This window comes from Dermochelys coriacea, chromosome 8 (genome assembly GCF_009764565.3).
Source record: "Dermochelys coriacea isolate rDerCor1 chromosome 8, rDerCor1.pri.v4, whole genome shotgun sequence".
Taxonomy (NCBI): domain Eukaryota; kingdom Metazoa; phylum Chordata; order Testudines; family Dermochelyidae; genus Dermochelys; species Dermochelys coriacea.
Genome location: NC_050075.1, coordinates 65097919 through 65115335, shown reverse-complemented (window position 1 = coordinate 65115335; position 17417 = coordinate 65097919). Strand labels below are relative to the sequence as shown.

The following is a 17417-nucleotide window of genomic DNA, read 5'->3' as shown; positions in this document are numbered from 1 at the left end:
TGAAAAATTGTGGGATTTCAGTTCTACCAAAATTTTCAAGGTTCTAGTTTTTGTCCCAGCTGAGGGTGAATTTTGTTTCTGAAATTGAACTGAAATTTGGTTTCCGACTAGCTCTAGAAATTAATTACATCTGATGTGATAATTTAGAAGACAGGTTTTCTATGTGGCATTTTCTTTAAGTTCATAGTGCATAACAACCATATGGTCATTAGTTAACATTATCAGGTAAGGTCCAATAGTATATAGAATAGTATATATATTTTTAGTTCCCATACAGTATCTACTGTCCATCATCTGTCTCTCTTCTCATACTCTGTTTACAAGGGAATATTTTCACACCTCCGTATTTTTATAAATATGCAGTCTTGTCTAATATCTCAGTTTATGCTGACACTTAGGATAAAAATGATATTTCTTGTTTTAAATTTGTCCCTTCACCATCAAATACAAATAAAAATAATTTAAAATTGTAACTTTTAAAAAGGTACAAAAAGTTTCCTACCAGTTTCACAGGCAAAATTGTAGACCAAATTGCAATTAGATGTTTTATTCCATGTCAGTTTTACAGATGTATTGGTGTGTTCATTGTCGTGCAATTTGTAGCTAGCTCCATCTGTGAAGAAGGATTCATGTCTTATATTACTGTGACATTTTCTGCAATATTAATTCTTTTCATACCAATTAATTATTTTCTTGTTTGGTGACTCTACTGTTATATAAAATATATACAAACAAATGACACCAAGTAGTACATTAAGAAATTTAACTAAGAACTAAAGGATTAACCCAAAAAACCCAGGGATTAAAAAATAATTATATATGTAACTGATTGAGGTTAGTGTTGGCCTTTGAAATTCTAAACCAGTAGTCCTCATGGAACACAAGGGATGTGACAAATTCTAAGTTTCCAAATTCAAAGTTTCTGTTATACAATATTCAAAGATAGCATGGGTTAGATTTTTTTTTTTTACAATGGCAAAAATTTATTTTTTACATTCTATCTTAACTCAAAAATGCCTGAAAATATTTTGCAAAAATTTTAAAACATAAAATCTCTTCTAGAGAAAGACCAGATATGGAAAATTCCAGCCCAGTTTTTTACAAAATTATAGACAGGGACAGACAAGGAGGCCCAGGAAAGCTGAACAACTTTATAGTTGCTCACGCTCTGTTGAGTGCCAACTTTATGTGGGTGCAAAGATGGGGGAAGAAGTTGCAAGAAGTTTTTCCTGTCTCCTGTAAGGGCCAGACATGCTCTGCTTGAGGGGGGAAGCTCCACTTCGATACATGGGAGTGTGACTGGCACAAAAGGAACAATCAGCTGCACAGCTTGAAGGGTTTCAGAGTAGCAGCCGTGTTAGTCTGTATTCGCAAAAAAAAAGGAGTACTTGTGGCACCTTAGAGACTAACAAATTTATTTGAGCTTAAGCTTTTGTGAGCTACAGCTCACTTTATCGGATGCATTTGATGGAAAATACAAGGGGAGATTTATATACACACACAGAGAACATGAAACAATGGGTTTTATCATACACACTGTAAGGAGAAAAAAGAAAAGGAGTACTTGTGGCACCTTAGAGACTAACAAATTTATTAGAGCATAAGCTTTCGTGAGCTACAGCTCACTTCATCGGATGCATCTGTAAGGAGAGTGATCACTTAAGATGAGCCATCACAAGCAGCAGCGGGGGGGAAAGGAGGAAAACCTTTCATGATGACAAACAAGGTAGGCTATTTCCAGTAGTTAACAAGAACATCTGAGGAACAGTGGGGGGTGGGGTGGGGGGGAGAAATAACATGGGGAAATAGCTTGAAGGGTGTAACAGCAAGTGTACTCCCTTGAAGTACCAGGGAGTTGAGCACAAATTCTTCCTCTCCCTGCTTCAGGACAGAGCACCACCCATATTGCCCCTTGTTATGGACTGTGTTTAATGTGAAGAATTAGTCCTGAGTAAATTTGGAGGTGTGATAAATCCTTTGTAGAGAGTTCGTGTTTCAGGGATTTGTTTTTCCAACATGTGGAATTTTCTGCACTGTAATGCATTCCAAGGGCAGAAATAAATTATTAGCCAGAGATGAAAGGATGTACTCTATCATCGCAGGGATGATTCAGCACTATCAACAAACAGGCTGAATTTCACCAAAAACAAAAAAATCTTTCCATATTTCCTCCATTATTATTTAAAAAAAACCCATTTTAATTGTAACATTACTATTCACTTTTCTATTGAATAGCGTTTAGTACTATTGCTTATATCCATGATGGTTTAGTTCCTTCTTTATTTTTCCCTTTTGAAACATGAAACCTGCTCCCTTTCTGGCTAACAATTTAGCAGGATGATAAAGAAAACAAAGATAAAAATTTCAGAAGGATCGAAGGCCCAGATCCCAAATGATTTCAATGGAAGTTAGAAGCCTAAATACCTTTAAGGATCTGGCATAAGTGATTTAGGAGACTAAATCTCATTTTCAAAAGTGGCTTAGGCACTTAGAAACCTAAATCTCATTGAAAATCAATGAGACCTAGATTCCTAAATCACTTATATTCTTTAGAAAATTTTACCCCAGATTAAATCTCCTCATTCTGCATCAGTCCTGAGACCCATGCAGAGGACTGACCCACCAGGCCAATATCCTGGCTATACAATAACTATTCCCTACTAGTTATAAGCATGTGAAAAATAGAGTTGGCTATAAAGGAAACTGTTTTGGGAAACTGAACTGTAGTGGTCATTCTCTATCTCTGACTAATACAGAGATCTGAGGGAATCATAGAATCATAGAATATTAGGGTTGGAAGGGACCTCAGGAGGTCATCTCGTCCAAATCCCTGCTCAAAGCAGGACCACTTCCCAACTAAATCATCCCAGCCAGGGCTTTGTCAAGCCTGACCTTAAAAACTTCTAAGGAAGGAGATTCCACCACCTCCCTAGGTAACGCATTCCAGTGTTTCACCATCCTCCTAGTGAAAAAGTTTTTCCTAATATCCAACCTAAACCTCCCCCACTGCAACTTGAGACCATTACTCCTCGTTCTGTCATCTGCTACGACTGAGAACAGTCTAGATCCATCCTCTTTGGAACCCCCTTTCAGGTAGTTGAAAGCAGCTATCACATCCCCCCTCATTCGTCTCTTCCGCAGACTAAACAATCCCAGTTCCCTCAGCCTCTCCTCATAAGTCATGTGTTCCAGTCCCCTAATCATTTTTGTTGCCCTCCGCTGGACTCTTTCCAATTTTTCCACATCCTCCTTGTAGTGTGGGGCCCAAACTGGACACAGTACTGCAGATGAGACCTCACCAATGTCGAATAGAGGGGAACGATCACGTCCCTCGATCTGCTGGCAATGCCCCTACTTATACATCCCAAAATGCCATTGGCCTTCTTGGCAACAAGGGCACACTGTTGACTCATATCCAGCTTCTCGCCCACTTAACCCGTAGGTCCTTTTCTGCAGAACTGCTGCCGAGCCATTCGGTACCTAGTCTGTAGTGGTGCATGGGATTCTTCTGTCCTACGTGCAGGACTCTGCACTTGTCCTTGTTGAACCTCATCAGATTTCTTTTGGCCCAATCCTCTAATTTGTCTAGGACACTCTGTATCCTATCCCTACCCTCCAGCGTATCTACCTCTCCTCCCAGTTTAGTGTCATCTGCAAACTTGCTGAGGGTGCAATCCACACCATCCTCCAGATCATTAATGAAGATATTGAACAAAAGCGGCCCAAGGACCGACCCTTGGGGCACTCCACTTGATACCAGCTGCCAACTAGACATGGAGCCATTAATCACTACCCATTGAGCCCGACAATCTAGCCAACTTTCTATCCGCCTTATAGTTCATTCATCCAGCCCATACTTCTTTAACTTGCTGGCAAGAATACTGTGGGAGACTGTGTCAAAAGCTTTGCTAAAGTCAAGGAACAACACGTCCACTGCTTTCCCCTCATCCACAGAGCCAGTTATCTCATAGTAGAAGGCAATCAGGTTAGTCAGGCATGACTTGCCCTTGGTGAATCTATGCTGACTGTTCCTGATCACTTTCCTCTCCTCTAAAGAAGCGGGAGGATGTAAAATACGGTTAGAGGGGAAGAGAAGGCCATCAGCAGATGAGGAAAGCTTCCATTCCTTACTTCCACTGCAGATAACTCTGTACAATTGGACCTGATATAAAGGAGTCTTATAGCTTGAAGGTGCAAGTCTGGAGGCCATCTTTTCAAACTCATGCCTATTATGTTCTGTAAATCTGAAGAGTTTATCAAATAGAATTTCCCCCACCATATCATCTCACTAAAGAATTTTTTGGTCTTCCTGTACTATGAGTCTAGAGAAGAATGGGTATCATTTGGCAAGCTATATAATTGAACGTAGAACACTAAATAAAAAATATTATATGCTGCTCACACCACTCAATCTGCAAAACACCAGCCTGGACTACAGATAATATAATTAGGGTGGAAAGAATTAAATAAGAAAAAGCTCAATAAATGTTTGTCCCTGAAAACATAATTACAAAGTCCAGTTTCTTGATCAACTGTCTCTAAACCATATACCTTGTGCAAAGAAATATTTAAAAACATACTTGTGTGTGACCACCCAGAGCTTGAAAACACACAAGCCTAATCAAGAAACGTGCATTTCAAATTAAGATAATATTTAAGGTATTTGAGGGGGCAATTTTTCAGGACTCCATGTATAATACGCTATTTGTTCTTTGAGCATGTATACTGCATCACTATTATATCATTTTCATTGAATGGACATGGGGAGAGGTGTAAATTTGTGCTTTAATCAAAGATTAATAGTACCAAAACTCAGAATCTGAAGTCTAAGGGTATAAGAGAGAGGAATTTCCAGCCCCAAACAACACTTGGAGTCCACCCAGTCAAGCAGCAGATTTCTGAAATTCTGCACCAAGAACATAACACAGTGTTTGCTAAATAAAACCTCGTATTGAACAAAAAGCTATACTTACTAGGTGGGATATGAATTACATGTGATGATATATTGGGGCATTCCTTATATCCAATTATAATTTCATATGTCTCACATTCCGTAAGTCCTTCAATAGTTTGGTCTTCTTTCACTTTAGAAGTGGAGTTGTAGAAAATAGAGTAGTTGCTGTGTTTTTCAGAAATGTTCAACTTTGCAGTGACTTTGTCTCTGTAGTTATACGTCACATTAATATTAATTGTTTCTAAAAGAAGGGGAGAAAATGTGAAAAATGAATTTACAACAATTTTTCTTACTTTTTTTTATACTTCAGCTAGAGAGTTATTGGTCCAACACTGTATCCTGCTCTTCAGCACACTCTGTGCTTTAAAGACACCAAGAGAAAATATTAGAGCTGGTTGAATTTTTTTGACCAAAAAGTTTTCCTGTCAGAAAATGTAATTTTGTCAAAATAGAAAATTTCCATGGGAAAATGTCAATTTCAATTAATTTGTTTTCAATTTTCCAGTTGGAAGAATAAAAAAAATCATTTTGAATTGACATTTAGAAACTAAAGGAATTTTTTTATTTTGAAACATCAATTCAAAATGAATTTTTTTATTTTGACATGTTGACTAATTTTGTGTGAATCAAAACTATTGAAATTTTCATTTCACCATTTCTGATTCAAACCTTTTCATAGTTTTTCATTCTGAGAAAATTTTCAATATTTTGACATCATTCCTAATCTGAAGGGAATGTAGTTTTAAAATGTTGACATATCCTGCAAAAGGAAATTTTCATTTTTTGAATTACTCCTGAAAACATCTGTTTTGGTGTATGAAACTTGGAAGAGTATTTTTCTAATCCCCTGATATATGAAGAAACAAACAAACCTGTATTTTGAAAATATATTGTTGCAGTACCAATTAATAACTGCAAAAACATTATATATTCCAAACTGTCTACCAAATAATTAGATCTGGACTCTGCCTATGAATTTGGGAGACTTGTCTAGTTTGAATTAGTGATCAGCCACTAAAATGTGCATTCATTTCCTCTCTCACATGGTGTAAAATAAGATTATTGCAGAAAAAAAGTGTAGAGAGCCCCTTGGTGTTGAATAAAACCAGACCTTTTTCTCCTTTAGGCAGACTCTGCTTCAGCACTGATGTGTAATTAATATCAGCAGCCTAGTGCCAGGTAGGATGCCTCAGCAGGGTGGGAAATGGAGAGCAGAAAGTCAGAAACTTTGAGGAAGTTTAAAACAATTATTCTAAAATAGTAATAAAGTTTAAAAAACAACCTGAGATTGGAGCTGATTTGGTTTATTTGAGCATTTAGCTGATCTGAGTGAAGTGGAGAAAGTTTCTTTCTGGTTTGAAAAGTTTCATTTCACTTTTATTAAGCATAACTTACCACAAGGTATTTTAGTTGTCACTGTAGAAGTTTCTGGAAAAGAAAAGAGAAAAACAAATAAATATCACAAGGCAGCTTTCTACATTCAGTTGTAGAGGACAGTGACTGATAATGTGCAAAGTTCTTGTACATTCAATGCAGATATTTGTATTTAGATGCAATGGATAAGACAGAGTCCGTCTGGGCAAAAATTACATTGGGGAAGATAACTAGTAGAGCCTCCCCTGGGATAGTGCTTGGGGTGTGCTATAGACCGCCAGGATCTAATTTGGATATGGATAGAGCCCTTTTTAATGTTTTTAATAAAGTAAATACTAATGGAATCTGTGTGATCATGGGAGACTTTAACTTCCCAGATATAGACTGGAGGACCAGTGCTATTAATAATAATAGGGCTCAGATTTTCCTAGATGCTATAGCTGATGGATTCCTTCATCAAGTAGTTGCTGAACCAACTAGAGGGGATGCCATTTTAGATTTAATTTTGGTGAGTAGTGAGGACCTCATAGAAAAAATGGTTGTAGGGGATAATTTTGGTTCAAGTGATCATGAGCTCATTCAGTTCAAACTGAATGGAAGGATTAACAAAAATAAATCTGCAACTAGAGTTTTTGATGTCAAAAGGGCTGACTTTCAAAAATAAAGGAAATTAGTTAGGGAAGTGGATTGGACTGAAGAATTTATGGATCTAAAGGTAGAGGAGGCCTGGGATTACTTTAAATCAAAGCTGCAGAAGCTATCAGAAGTCTGTATCCCAAGAAAGGGGAAAAAATTCATAGGCAGGAGTTGTAGACCAAGCTGGATGAGCAAGCATCTCAGAGAGGTGATTAAGAAGAAGCAGAAAGCATACAGGGAGTGGAAGATGGGAGGGATCAGCAAGGAAAGCTACCTTACTGAGGTCAGAACATGTAGGGATAAAGTGAGACAGGCTAAAAGTCGAGTAGAATTGGATCTTGCAAAGGGAATTAAAACCAATAGTAAAAGGTTCTATTGCCGTATAAATAAGAAGAAAACTAAGAAAGAAGAAGTGGGACTGCTAAACACTGAGGATGGAGTGGAGGTTAAAGATAATCTAGGCATGGCCCAATATCTAAACAAATACTTTCCTCAGTCTTTAATAAGGCTAAAGAGGATCTTAGGGATAATGGTAGCATGATAAATGGGAATGAGGATATGGAGGTAGATATTACCATATCTGAGGTAGAAGCGAAACTCAAACAGCTTAATGGGACTAAATCGGGGGGCACAGAAAATCTTCATCCAAATATTAAAGGAATTGGCACTTGAAATTGCAAGCCCATTAGCAAGAATTTTTAATGAATCTGTAAACTCAGGAGTTGTACCGAATGATTGGAGAATTGCTAATATAGTTCCTATTTTTAAGAAAGGAAAAAAAAGTGATCCGGGTAACTACAGGCCAGTTAGTTTGACATCTGTAGTATGCAAGGTCCTGGAAAAAATTTTGAAGGAGAAATTAGTTAAGGACATTGAAGTCAATGGTAAATGGGACAAAATACAACATGGTTTTACAAAAGGTGGATCGTGCCAAACCAACCTGATCTCCTTCTTTGAGAAAGTAACAGATTTTTTTAGATAAAGGAAACGCAGTGGATCTAATTTACCTAGATTTCAGTAAGGCGTTTGATACCATGCCACATGGGGAATTATTAGTTAAATTGGAAAAGATGGGGATCAATATGAACATCAAAAGGTGAATAAGGAATTGGTTAAAGGGGAGACTACAACGGGTCCTACTGAAAGGCAAACTGTCAGGCTGGAGGGAGGTTACCAGTGGAGATCCTCAGGGATCGGTTTTGGGACCAATCTTATTTAATCTTTTTATTACTGACCTTGGCACAAAAAGTGGAAGTGTGCTAATAAAGTTTGCAGATGATACAAAGCTGGGAGGTATTGCCAATTCAGAGAAGGATCGGGATATTATACAGGAAGATCTGGATGACCTTGTAAACTGGAGTAATAGTAATAGGATGAAATTTAATAGTGAGAAGTGTAAGGTTATGCATTTAGGGATCAATAACAAGAATTTTAGTTATAAGCTGGGGACGCATCAATTAGAAGTAACAGAAGAGGAGAAGGACCTTGGAGTATTGGTTGATCATAGGATGACTATGAGCTGCCAATGTGATATGGCTGTGAAAAAAGCTAATGCAGTTTTGGGATGCATCAGGAGACGTATTTCCATTAGGGATAAGGAGGTTTTAGTCCCATTATACAAGGCACTGGTGAGACCTCACCTGGAATACTATGTGCAGTTCTGGTCTCCCATGTTTAAAAAGGATGAATTCAAACTGGAGCAGGTACAGAGAAGGGCTACTAGGATGATCCGAGGAATGGAAAACTTGTCTTATGAAAGGAGATATAAGGAGCTTGGCTTCTTTAGCCTAACTAAAAGAAGGTTGAGGGGAGATATGATTGCTCTCTATAAATATATCAGAGGGATAAATACAGGAGAGGGAGAGGAATTATTTAAGCTCAGCACCAATGTGGACACAAGAACAAATGGGTATAAACTGGCCACCAGGAAGTTTAGACTTGAAATTAGACAAAGGTTTCTAACCATCAGAGGAGTGAAGTTTTGGAATAGCCTTCCAAGGGAAGCAGTGGGGGCAAAAGATCTGTCTGACTTTAAGATTCTACTCGATAAGTTTATGGAGGAGATGGTATGATGGGATAATGTGATTTTGGTAATTACTTGATCTTTAAATATTCATGGTAAATAGGCCTAATGTCTTGTGATGGGATGTTAGATGAGGTGGGATCTGAGTTACCCAGGAAAGAATTTTGTGTAGTATCTGGCTGGTGAATCTTGCCCATATGCTCAGGGTTTAGCTGATTGCCATATTTGGGGTCGGGAAGGAATTTTCCTCCAGGGCAGATTGGAAGAGGCCCTGGAGGTTTTTCACCTTCCTCTGTAGCATGGGGCATGGGTCACTTGAGGGAGGATTCTCTGCTCCTTGAAGTTTTTAAACCACAATTTGAGGACTTCAATAGCTCAGACATAGGTGAGGTTTTTCGTAGGAGTGTGTGGGTGAGATTCTGTGGCCTGCGTTGTGCAGGAGGTCGGACTAGATGATCAGAATGGTCCTTTCTGACCTTAGTATCTATGAATCTTCAAAAATATTTGAAAAACAGGGAAAACAATTCAATGAAATTTTGCAATAATTCTCACCATTTTAACCAACTCTATTAAATACTATGCATTTCATTATTACCCAGTGATATTGTTAATTGCAGATCATACTTCTCATTATAAATGGTTCTTAACTTTATTTCAACAATAGGGATCTGTAGACCACTGGTTGAAAACCACTTCTCCATGGTAATGACAACCTTTCTTGGACCCCTTAGACCTAGTCTGAGGACACCCAGGGGTCTGCGGACCACAAGCTGAAAACCACTGAATAGACTATATCTTTTAGAAAAAGATCCCATTTTGATTTAAAAATAGATCTGTACAGAAAATAAAAATTCCATTTCACAAAATTTTTTTTAGAAGTTTCAAAATTTGTTTCCATTCTGATGCAAAACAAAATGAGAGCTTTTGAAATTTTTCACAAAAACACACAACAGCAACCTGCCCATCCCAGAATAGCTAGTGTTATAGAGTCAGTCTCAATCACTGATGTTGGAGCTGTTTCACTTTCTATATCATATAATCATAAGACTGGAAGGGACCTCAAGAGGCCATCTAGTCCAGTCACATGCACTCAAGGCGGGACTAAGTATTATATAATTAAATATTCAGTGAGGAAGAGATGTTGGATCATATTAAAGAAGTTCTGTATTAAAATCACAAATGAGTTTGTTTCCCCATAGTTTAAACTCCAGGGTATTACTAATTAAGAGGTCTCTTGGTTTTTGGTACTGTTTCTCTCCCTCTAATGTGTAAAACTTGCAAGCTGCTAATTGTGTTAGTACATTCTAAGACAGAGTCTGATCTCAAAGCAATCCTTTCTAACAACAACTACTCACACAGAGAGAGACTCAAAGCAATACTCTGTAACAACAGAAACAGCACCCAGAGACTCTCCGCCCTTTTGTTGTATTCATCTCGCTTTGTTAACAATTGTGATTAAAATAGAGATAGAGGATGTGTGTGGATAATAACTGAATGATCAGGGAGGTGCCAGCCTAAAAATCCAGTGTCCATCGGCTGAAGAAGGCGTCAAGTGGAAATAACTAGAGGACCCCCGGAGGGCAGACTGGAATCCACCCAACAGCCTCAAAAATGGGAGAACCAAAGAACAAGATAACATCTGGCAGCACGGAGCCATCAGGAATGTGCCATCTGCTAATTGATTCAGCAACAGCATGATGAAGCAATTCCCATAGACTGGCATAGGAAGAAATTACTATAAAAATGGACTCTAGAAAGTGAGAACTTCAGGGTCTAATTCTGCATACCAACTTCCAGGAATATCAGATGAGCATCTGACAAGGCCCTGCTCCCTCCTCATGTCCAGGCCACACGGCCAGTAGCTTGGCATGAGCAACTCTAAGGCTGGTAACTATGATAACAACCTTGCAGAACCTGTGTGTGTGTATGAATGAATGTGTGAATAAATATGAGATTGAATGGAATGTTATAGCTATAACTAACTGCTTACTAAGATTCTTTCTGTATTCACAATAAATGTGGCATTTTGCCTTTTCCCCTTTAATAAGATCCTGCTGGTTTTTATTTTATTGGTATAACAGAGATATATTGACTCTCTAGGCCACTGATTAGGATACTTGCCTATGATGTGGGAGAGCCAGGTTTGAAACTCTGCTCAGCATGATTTGGGGCAGAGACTTGAACCTGGCTTCCCCACAGCCCAGATGAGTGCCCTAACCACCAGGTTACTAGCTAGTCTGAGTGGGTCTCTGTCTTCCCCTCCTACCCCTCAAAATTTCATCCTGCACTTGAGATATTTTCCTGGCAATTTTTTAAACCAATACTTCCACAAAACGATTTTGACAAAACTGCATTTTTTAAGGAAAAAAGTTTAGTCAAAAATTATTTCAACCAACTCTATTTAAATACTCAAGAGTTGGAAGATTTACCACGTTTCCTGGTAATCTTTTCCTGTGTTTGATTATCTCACTGTTAAAAGTTTTGCCTTATTTCCAGTTTGAACATTGCTGACTTCAACTTCCAGCCACTGATTATTGTTATGCCTTTGTCTCCTATATTAAAGAGCACTCTAATATGAGACATCTCTTCTCTCTGTACGTGATTACGGACTGTGATCAGGTCACCTCTAAACCTTGTGTTTGATTAACTAAATAGGTTGAGATTCTTTAGTCTCTTGTTGTAAGACGTTCAACTCTTCACTGGTTTCAGAGTAGCAGCCGTGTTAGTCTGTATTCGCAAAAAGAAAAGGAGTACTTGTGGCACCTTAGAGACTAACAAATTTATTAGAGCATAAGCTTTCGTGAGCTACAGCTCACTTCATCGGATGCATTTGGTGGAAAAAGCAGAGGAGAGATTTATATACACACACACAGAGAACATGAAACAATGGGTTTATCATACACACTGTAAGGAGAGTGATCACTTAAGATGAGCCATCACCAGCAGCAGGGGGGGGAAGGAGGAAAACCTTTCATGGTGACAAGCAGGTAGGCTAATTCCAGCAGTTAACAAGAATATCAGAGGAACAGTGGGGGGTGGGGTGGGAGGGAGAAATACCATGGGGAAATAGTTTTACTTTGTGTAATGACTCATCCATTCCCAGTCTCTATTCAAGCCTAAGTTAATTGTATCCAGTTTGCAAATTAATTCCAATTCAGCAGTCTCTCGTTGGAGTCTGTTTTTGAAGCTTTTTTGTTGAAGTATAGCCACTCTTAGGTCTGTGATCGAGTGACCAGAGAGATTGAAGTGTTCTCCAACTGGTTTTTGAATGTTATAATTCTTGACGTCTGATTTGTGTCCATTCATTCTTTTACGTAGAGACTGTCCAGTTTGGCCAATGTACATGGCAGAGGGGCATTGCTGGCACATGATGGCATATATCACATTGGTAGATGCACAGGTGAACGAGCCTCTGATGGTGTGGCTGATGTGATTAGGCCCTATGATGGTATCCCCTGAATAGATATGTGGACAGAGTTGGCAACGGGCTTTGTTGCAAGGATAGGTTCCTGGGTTAGTGGTTCTGTTGTGTGGTGTGTGGTTGCTGGTGAGTATTTGCTTCAGATTGGGGGGCTGTCTGTAAGCAAGGACTGGTCTGTCTCCCAAGATCTGAGAGAGCGATGGCTCGTCCTTCAGGATAGGTTGTAGATCCTTGATGATGCGTTGGAGGGGTTTTAGTTGGGGGCTGAAGGTGATGGCTAGTGGCGTTCTGTTGTTTTCTTTGTTGGGCCTGTCCTGTAGTAGGTGACTTCTGGGTACTCTTCTGGCTCTGTCAATCTGTTTCTTCACTTCAGCAGGTGGGTACTGTAGTTGTAGGAATGCATGATAGAGATCTTGTAGGTGTTTGTCTCTGTCTGAGGGGTTGGAGCAAATGCGGTTATATCGTAGCGCTTGGCTGTAGACAATGGATCGAGTGGTATGATCTGGATGAAAGCTAGAGGCATGTAGGTAGGAATAGCGGTCAGTAGGTTTCCGATATAGGGTGGTGTTTATGTGACCATCGCTTATTAGCACCGTAGTGTCCAGGAAGTGGATCTCTTGTGTGGACTGGTCCAGGCTGAGGTTGATGGTGGGATGGAAATTGTTGAAATCATGGTGGAATTCCTCAAGAGCTTCTTTTCCATGGGTCCAGATGATGAAGATGTCATCAATGTAGCGCAAGTAGAGTAGGGGCATTAGGGAACGAGAGCTGAGGAAGCGTTGTTCTAAGTCAACCATAAAAATGTTGGCATACTGTGGGGCAATGCGGGTACCCATCGCAGTGCCGCTGATTTGAAGGTATACATTGTCACCAAATGTGAAATAGTTATGGGTCAGGACAAAGTCACAAAGTTCTGCCACCAGGTTAGCCGTGACAGTATCGGGGATACTGTTCCTGACGGCTTGTAGTCCATCTTTGTGTGGAATGTTGGTGTAGAGGGCTTCTACATCCATAGTGGCTAGGATGGTGTTTTTAGGAAGATCACCAATGGACTGTAGTTTCCTCAGGAAATCGGTGGTGTCTCGAAGATAGCTGGGAGTGCTGGTAACGAAGGGCCTGAGGAGGGAGTCTACATAGCCAGACAATCCTGCTGTCAGGGTGCCAATGCCTGAGATGATGGGGCGTCCAGGATTTCCAGGTTTATGGATCTTGGGTAGCAGATAGAATACCCCAGGTCCTGGCTCCAGGGGTGTGTCTGTGCGGATTTGTTCTTGTGCTTTTTCAGGGAGTTTCTTGAGCAAATGCTGTAGTTTCTTTTGGTAACTCTCAGTGGGATCAGAGGGTAATGGCTTGTAGAAAGTGGTGTTGGAGAGCTGCCTAGTAGCCTCTTGTTCATACTCTGACCTATTCATGATGACGACAGCACCTCCTTTGTCAGCCTTTTTGATTATGATGTCAGAGTTGTTTCTGAGGCTGTGGATGGCACTGTGTTCTGCATGGCTGAGGTTATGGGGTAAGCGATGCTGCTTTTCCACAATTTCAGCTCGTGCACGTCGGCGGAAGCAGTCTATGTAGAAATCCAGGCTGCTGTTTCGACCTTCAGGAGGAGTCCACCTAGAATCCTTCTTTTTGTAGTGTTGGCAGGAAGGTCTCTGTGGGTTAATATGTTGGTCAGAGGTGTGTTGGAAATATTCCTTGAGTCTGAGACGTCGAAAATAGGATTCTAGGTCACCACAGAACTGTATCATGTTCGTGGGGGTGGAGGGGCAAAAGGAGAGGCCCCGAGATAGGACAGATTCTTCCGCTGGGCTAAGAGTATAGTTGGATAGATTAACAATATTGCTGGGTGGGTTACGGGAACCATTGTTGTGGCCCCTTGTGGCATATAGTAGTTTAGATAGCTTAGTGTCCTTTTTCTTTTGTAGAGAATCAAAGTGTGTTTTGTAAATGGCTTGTCTAGTTTTTGTAAAGTCCAGCCACGAGGAAGTTTGTGTGGAAGGTTGGTTCTTTATGAGAGTATCCAGTTTTGAGAGCTCATTCTTAATCTTTCCCTGTTTGCTGTAGAGGATGTTGATCAGGTGGTTCCGCAGTTTCCTTGAGAGTGTGTGGCACAAGCTGTCAGCATAGTCTGTGTGGTATGTAGATTGTAATGGATTTTTTACCTTCAGTCCTTTCGGTATGATGTCCATCTGTTTGCATTTGGAGAGGAAGATGATGTCTGTCTGTATCTGTGCGAGTTTTTTCATGAAGTTGACAGATTTCCACTCTATACGGCTAAATTCAGTGCCTTGCATAATCACAGGTTTCAGAGTAGCAGCCGTGTTAGTCTGTATTCGCAAAAAGAAAAGGAGTACTTGTGGCACCTTAGAGACTAACAAATTTATTAGAGCATAAGCTTTCGTGAGCTACAGCTCACTTCATCGGATGCATTTGGTGGAAAAAGCAGAGGAGAGATTTATATACACACACACACAGAGAACATGAAACAATGGGTTTATCATACACACTGTAAGGAGAGTGATCACTTAAGATGAGCCATCACCAGCAGCAGGGGGGGGAAGGAGGAAAACCTTTCATGGTGACAAGCAGGTAGGCTAATTCCAGCAGTTAACAAGAATATCAGAGGAACAGTGGGGGGTGGGGTGGGAGGGAGAAATACCATGGGGAAATAGTTTTACTTTGTGTAATGACTCATCCATTCCCAGTCTCTATTCAAGCCTAAGTTAATTGTATCCAGTTTGCAAATTAATTCCAATTCAGCAGTCTCTCGTTGGAGTCTGTTTTTGAAGCTTTTTTGTTGAAGTATAGCCACTCTTAGGTCTGTGATCGAGTGACCAGAGAGATTGAAGTGTTCTCCAACTGGTTTTTGAATGTTATAATTCTTGACGTCTGATTTGTGTCCATTCATTCTTTTACGTAGAGACTGTCCAGTTTGGCCAATGTACATGGCAGAGGGGCATTGCTGGCACATGATGGCATATATCACATTGGTAGATGCACAGGTGAACGAGCCTCTGATGGTGTGGCTGATGTGATTAGGCCCTATGATGGTATCCCCTGAATAGATATGTGGACAGAGTTGGCAACGGGCTTTGTTGCAAGGATAGGTTCCTGGGTTAGTGGTTCTGTTGTGTGGTGTGTGGTTGCTGGTGAGTATTTGCTTCAGATTGGGGGGCTGTCTGTAAGCAAGGACTGGTCTGTCTCCCAAGATCTGAGAGAGCGATGGCTCGTCCTTCAGGATAGGTTGTAGATCCTTGATGATGCGTTGGAGGGGTTTTAGTTGGGGGCTGAAGGTGATGGCTAGTGGCGTTCTGTTGTTTTCTTTGTTGGGCCTGTCCTGTAGTAGGTGACTTCTGGGTACTCTTCTGGCTCTGTCAATCTGTTTCTTCACTTCAGCAGGTGGGTACTGTAGTTGTAGGAATGCTCATCTTAAGTGATCACTCTCCTTACAGTGTGTATGATAAACCCATTGTTTCATGTTCTCTGTGTGTGTGTATATAAATCTCTCCTCTGCTTTTTCCACCAAATGCATCCGATGAAGTGAGCTGTAGCTCACGAAAGCTTATGCTCTAATAAATTTGTTAGTCTCTAAGGTGCCACAAGTACTCCTTTTCTTTTTGCAACTCTTCACTGTATCTTATCCAATTTTTCAACATCTTTTTTAAATTTTAGACCCCAGAACTGGACACAGTATAGCAATCTCATTAGTGCCCTATACAAAAGCAAAAAGAAAAGGAGTACTTGTGACACCTTAGAGACTAACAAATTTATTAGAGCATAAGCTTTCGTGAGCTACAGCTCACTTCATCGGATGCCTTCATCGGATGCATTTCCACCAAATGCATCCGATGAAGTGAGCTGTAGCTCACGAAAGCTTATGCTCTAATAAATTTGTTAGTCTCTAAGGTGCCACAAGTACTCCTTTTCTTTTTGCGAATACAGACTAACACGGCTGCTACTCTGAAACCTGTCATTATACAAAAGCAGTATCACCTCTCTACTCCTACTTGATATTTTCTTGATACATCTAAATATTGTCTTAGTCCTTTTTTGCCATAATATTGTTCTGAAAGCTCATGTTAGAACATGAATATGGCCATACTGGGTCAAATCAATTGTCCATCTAGTCCAGTATCCTGTTTTCTGACAGTGGCCAGTGCCAGATGGTTCAGAGGGAATGAACCGAACAGGGCAATTTATTGAGTGATCCATCCCATATTGTCCAGTCCCAGTTTCTGGCACTCAGAGGTCTAGGGACACCCAGAGCTTGGGGTTGTGTCCCTGAGCATCTTGGCTAATTGCCATTGATGGACCTGTCCTCCATTCTTTTTGAACCCAGTTATACTGTTGGCATTCACAACATCCCCGGCAGTGAGTTCCACAGGTTAATCGTGTTGTGTGATAAAGTATTTCCTTATGTTTTTTTTAAACTTGCTGCCTATTAATTTCATGGGGTGGTCCCGTGGTTCTTGTGTTATGTGAAGGGCTAAATAACACTTCCTTATTCACTTTCTCCACACCATTCATGATTTTACATACCTCTGTAATATCCCCCCTCAGTCATCTCTTTTCTAAGCTGAACAGTCCCAGTCTTTTTAATCTCTCCTCGTACAGAAGCTGTACCATACCCCTAATCAACATGCTCAGTTGTTTATGATGACTCCTAAGTCTTTTTCTGAGTCACTGATTTCCAGGATACATTCCCCCATTCTTATAACTACAGCATATATTTTTTATTCCTAGATGTTTAGAACCTTGTATTTGGCTGCATTAGAATGTGTGTTAATTGATTGAGCTGAGTCTACCAAGCAATCTAAATTACTTACATTGGTGACCTGTCTTGTCCTTATTTACCACCCCACAAATCTTTGTGTTAACTTCAAACTTTATCAGCAATGATTGTATATTTTCTTCCAGATTATTGATAAAAATATTAAATGTCATTGGAGAGAGAACTGATCCTTGCAAAACCGAGTTACAAACACCTTCCCTAGTTGAAAATTCCCCAT

At 40.0% G+C, this 17417-nt stretch overlaps 1 protein-coding gene across 14 annotated transcripts in view; it reads right to left on the bottom strand.

Annotated features, from left to right (window-relative positions):
* The window catches only part of PTPRC (protein tyrosine phosphatase receptor type C), a 170929-nt gene that overhangs the window by 67941 nt on the left and 85571 nt on the right, over window positions 1–17417 (bottom strand). For all 14 annotated transcript variants that reach the window (XR_006273880.1, XR_006273881.1, XR_006273882.1 and 11 more), the window contains 3 exons: window positions 6350–6382; window positions 4974–5195; window positions 503–613 (listed from right to left, as the gene is read on the bottom strand). Coding sequence is in view for 11 of the 14 variants with exons in the window: in XM_043491172.1 (XP_043347107.1) it covers window positions 503–613; window positions 4974–5195; window positions 6350–6382 (366 nt within the window). In the remaining 3 variants the exon portion in view is untranslated. The remainder of the gene's footprint in view (window positions 1–502; window positions 614–4973; window positions 5196–6349; window positions 6383–17417) is intronic.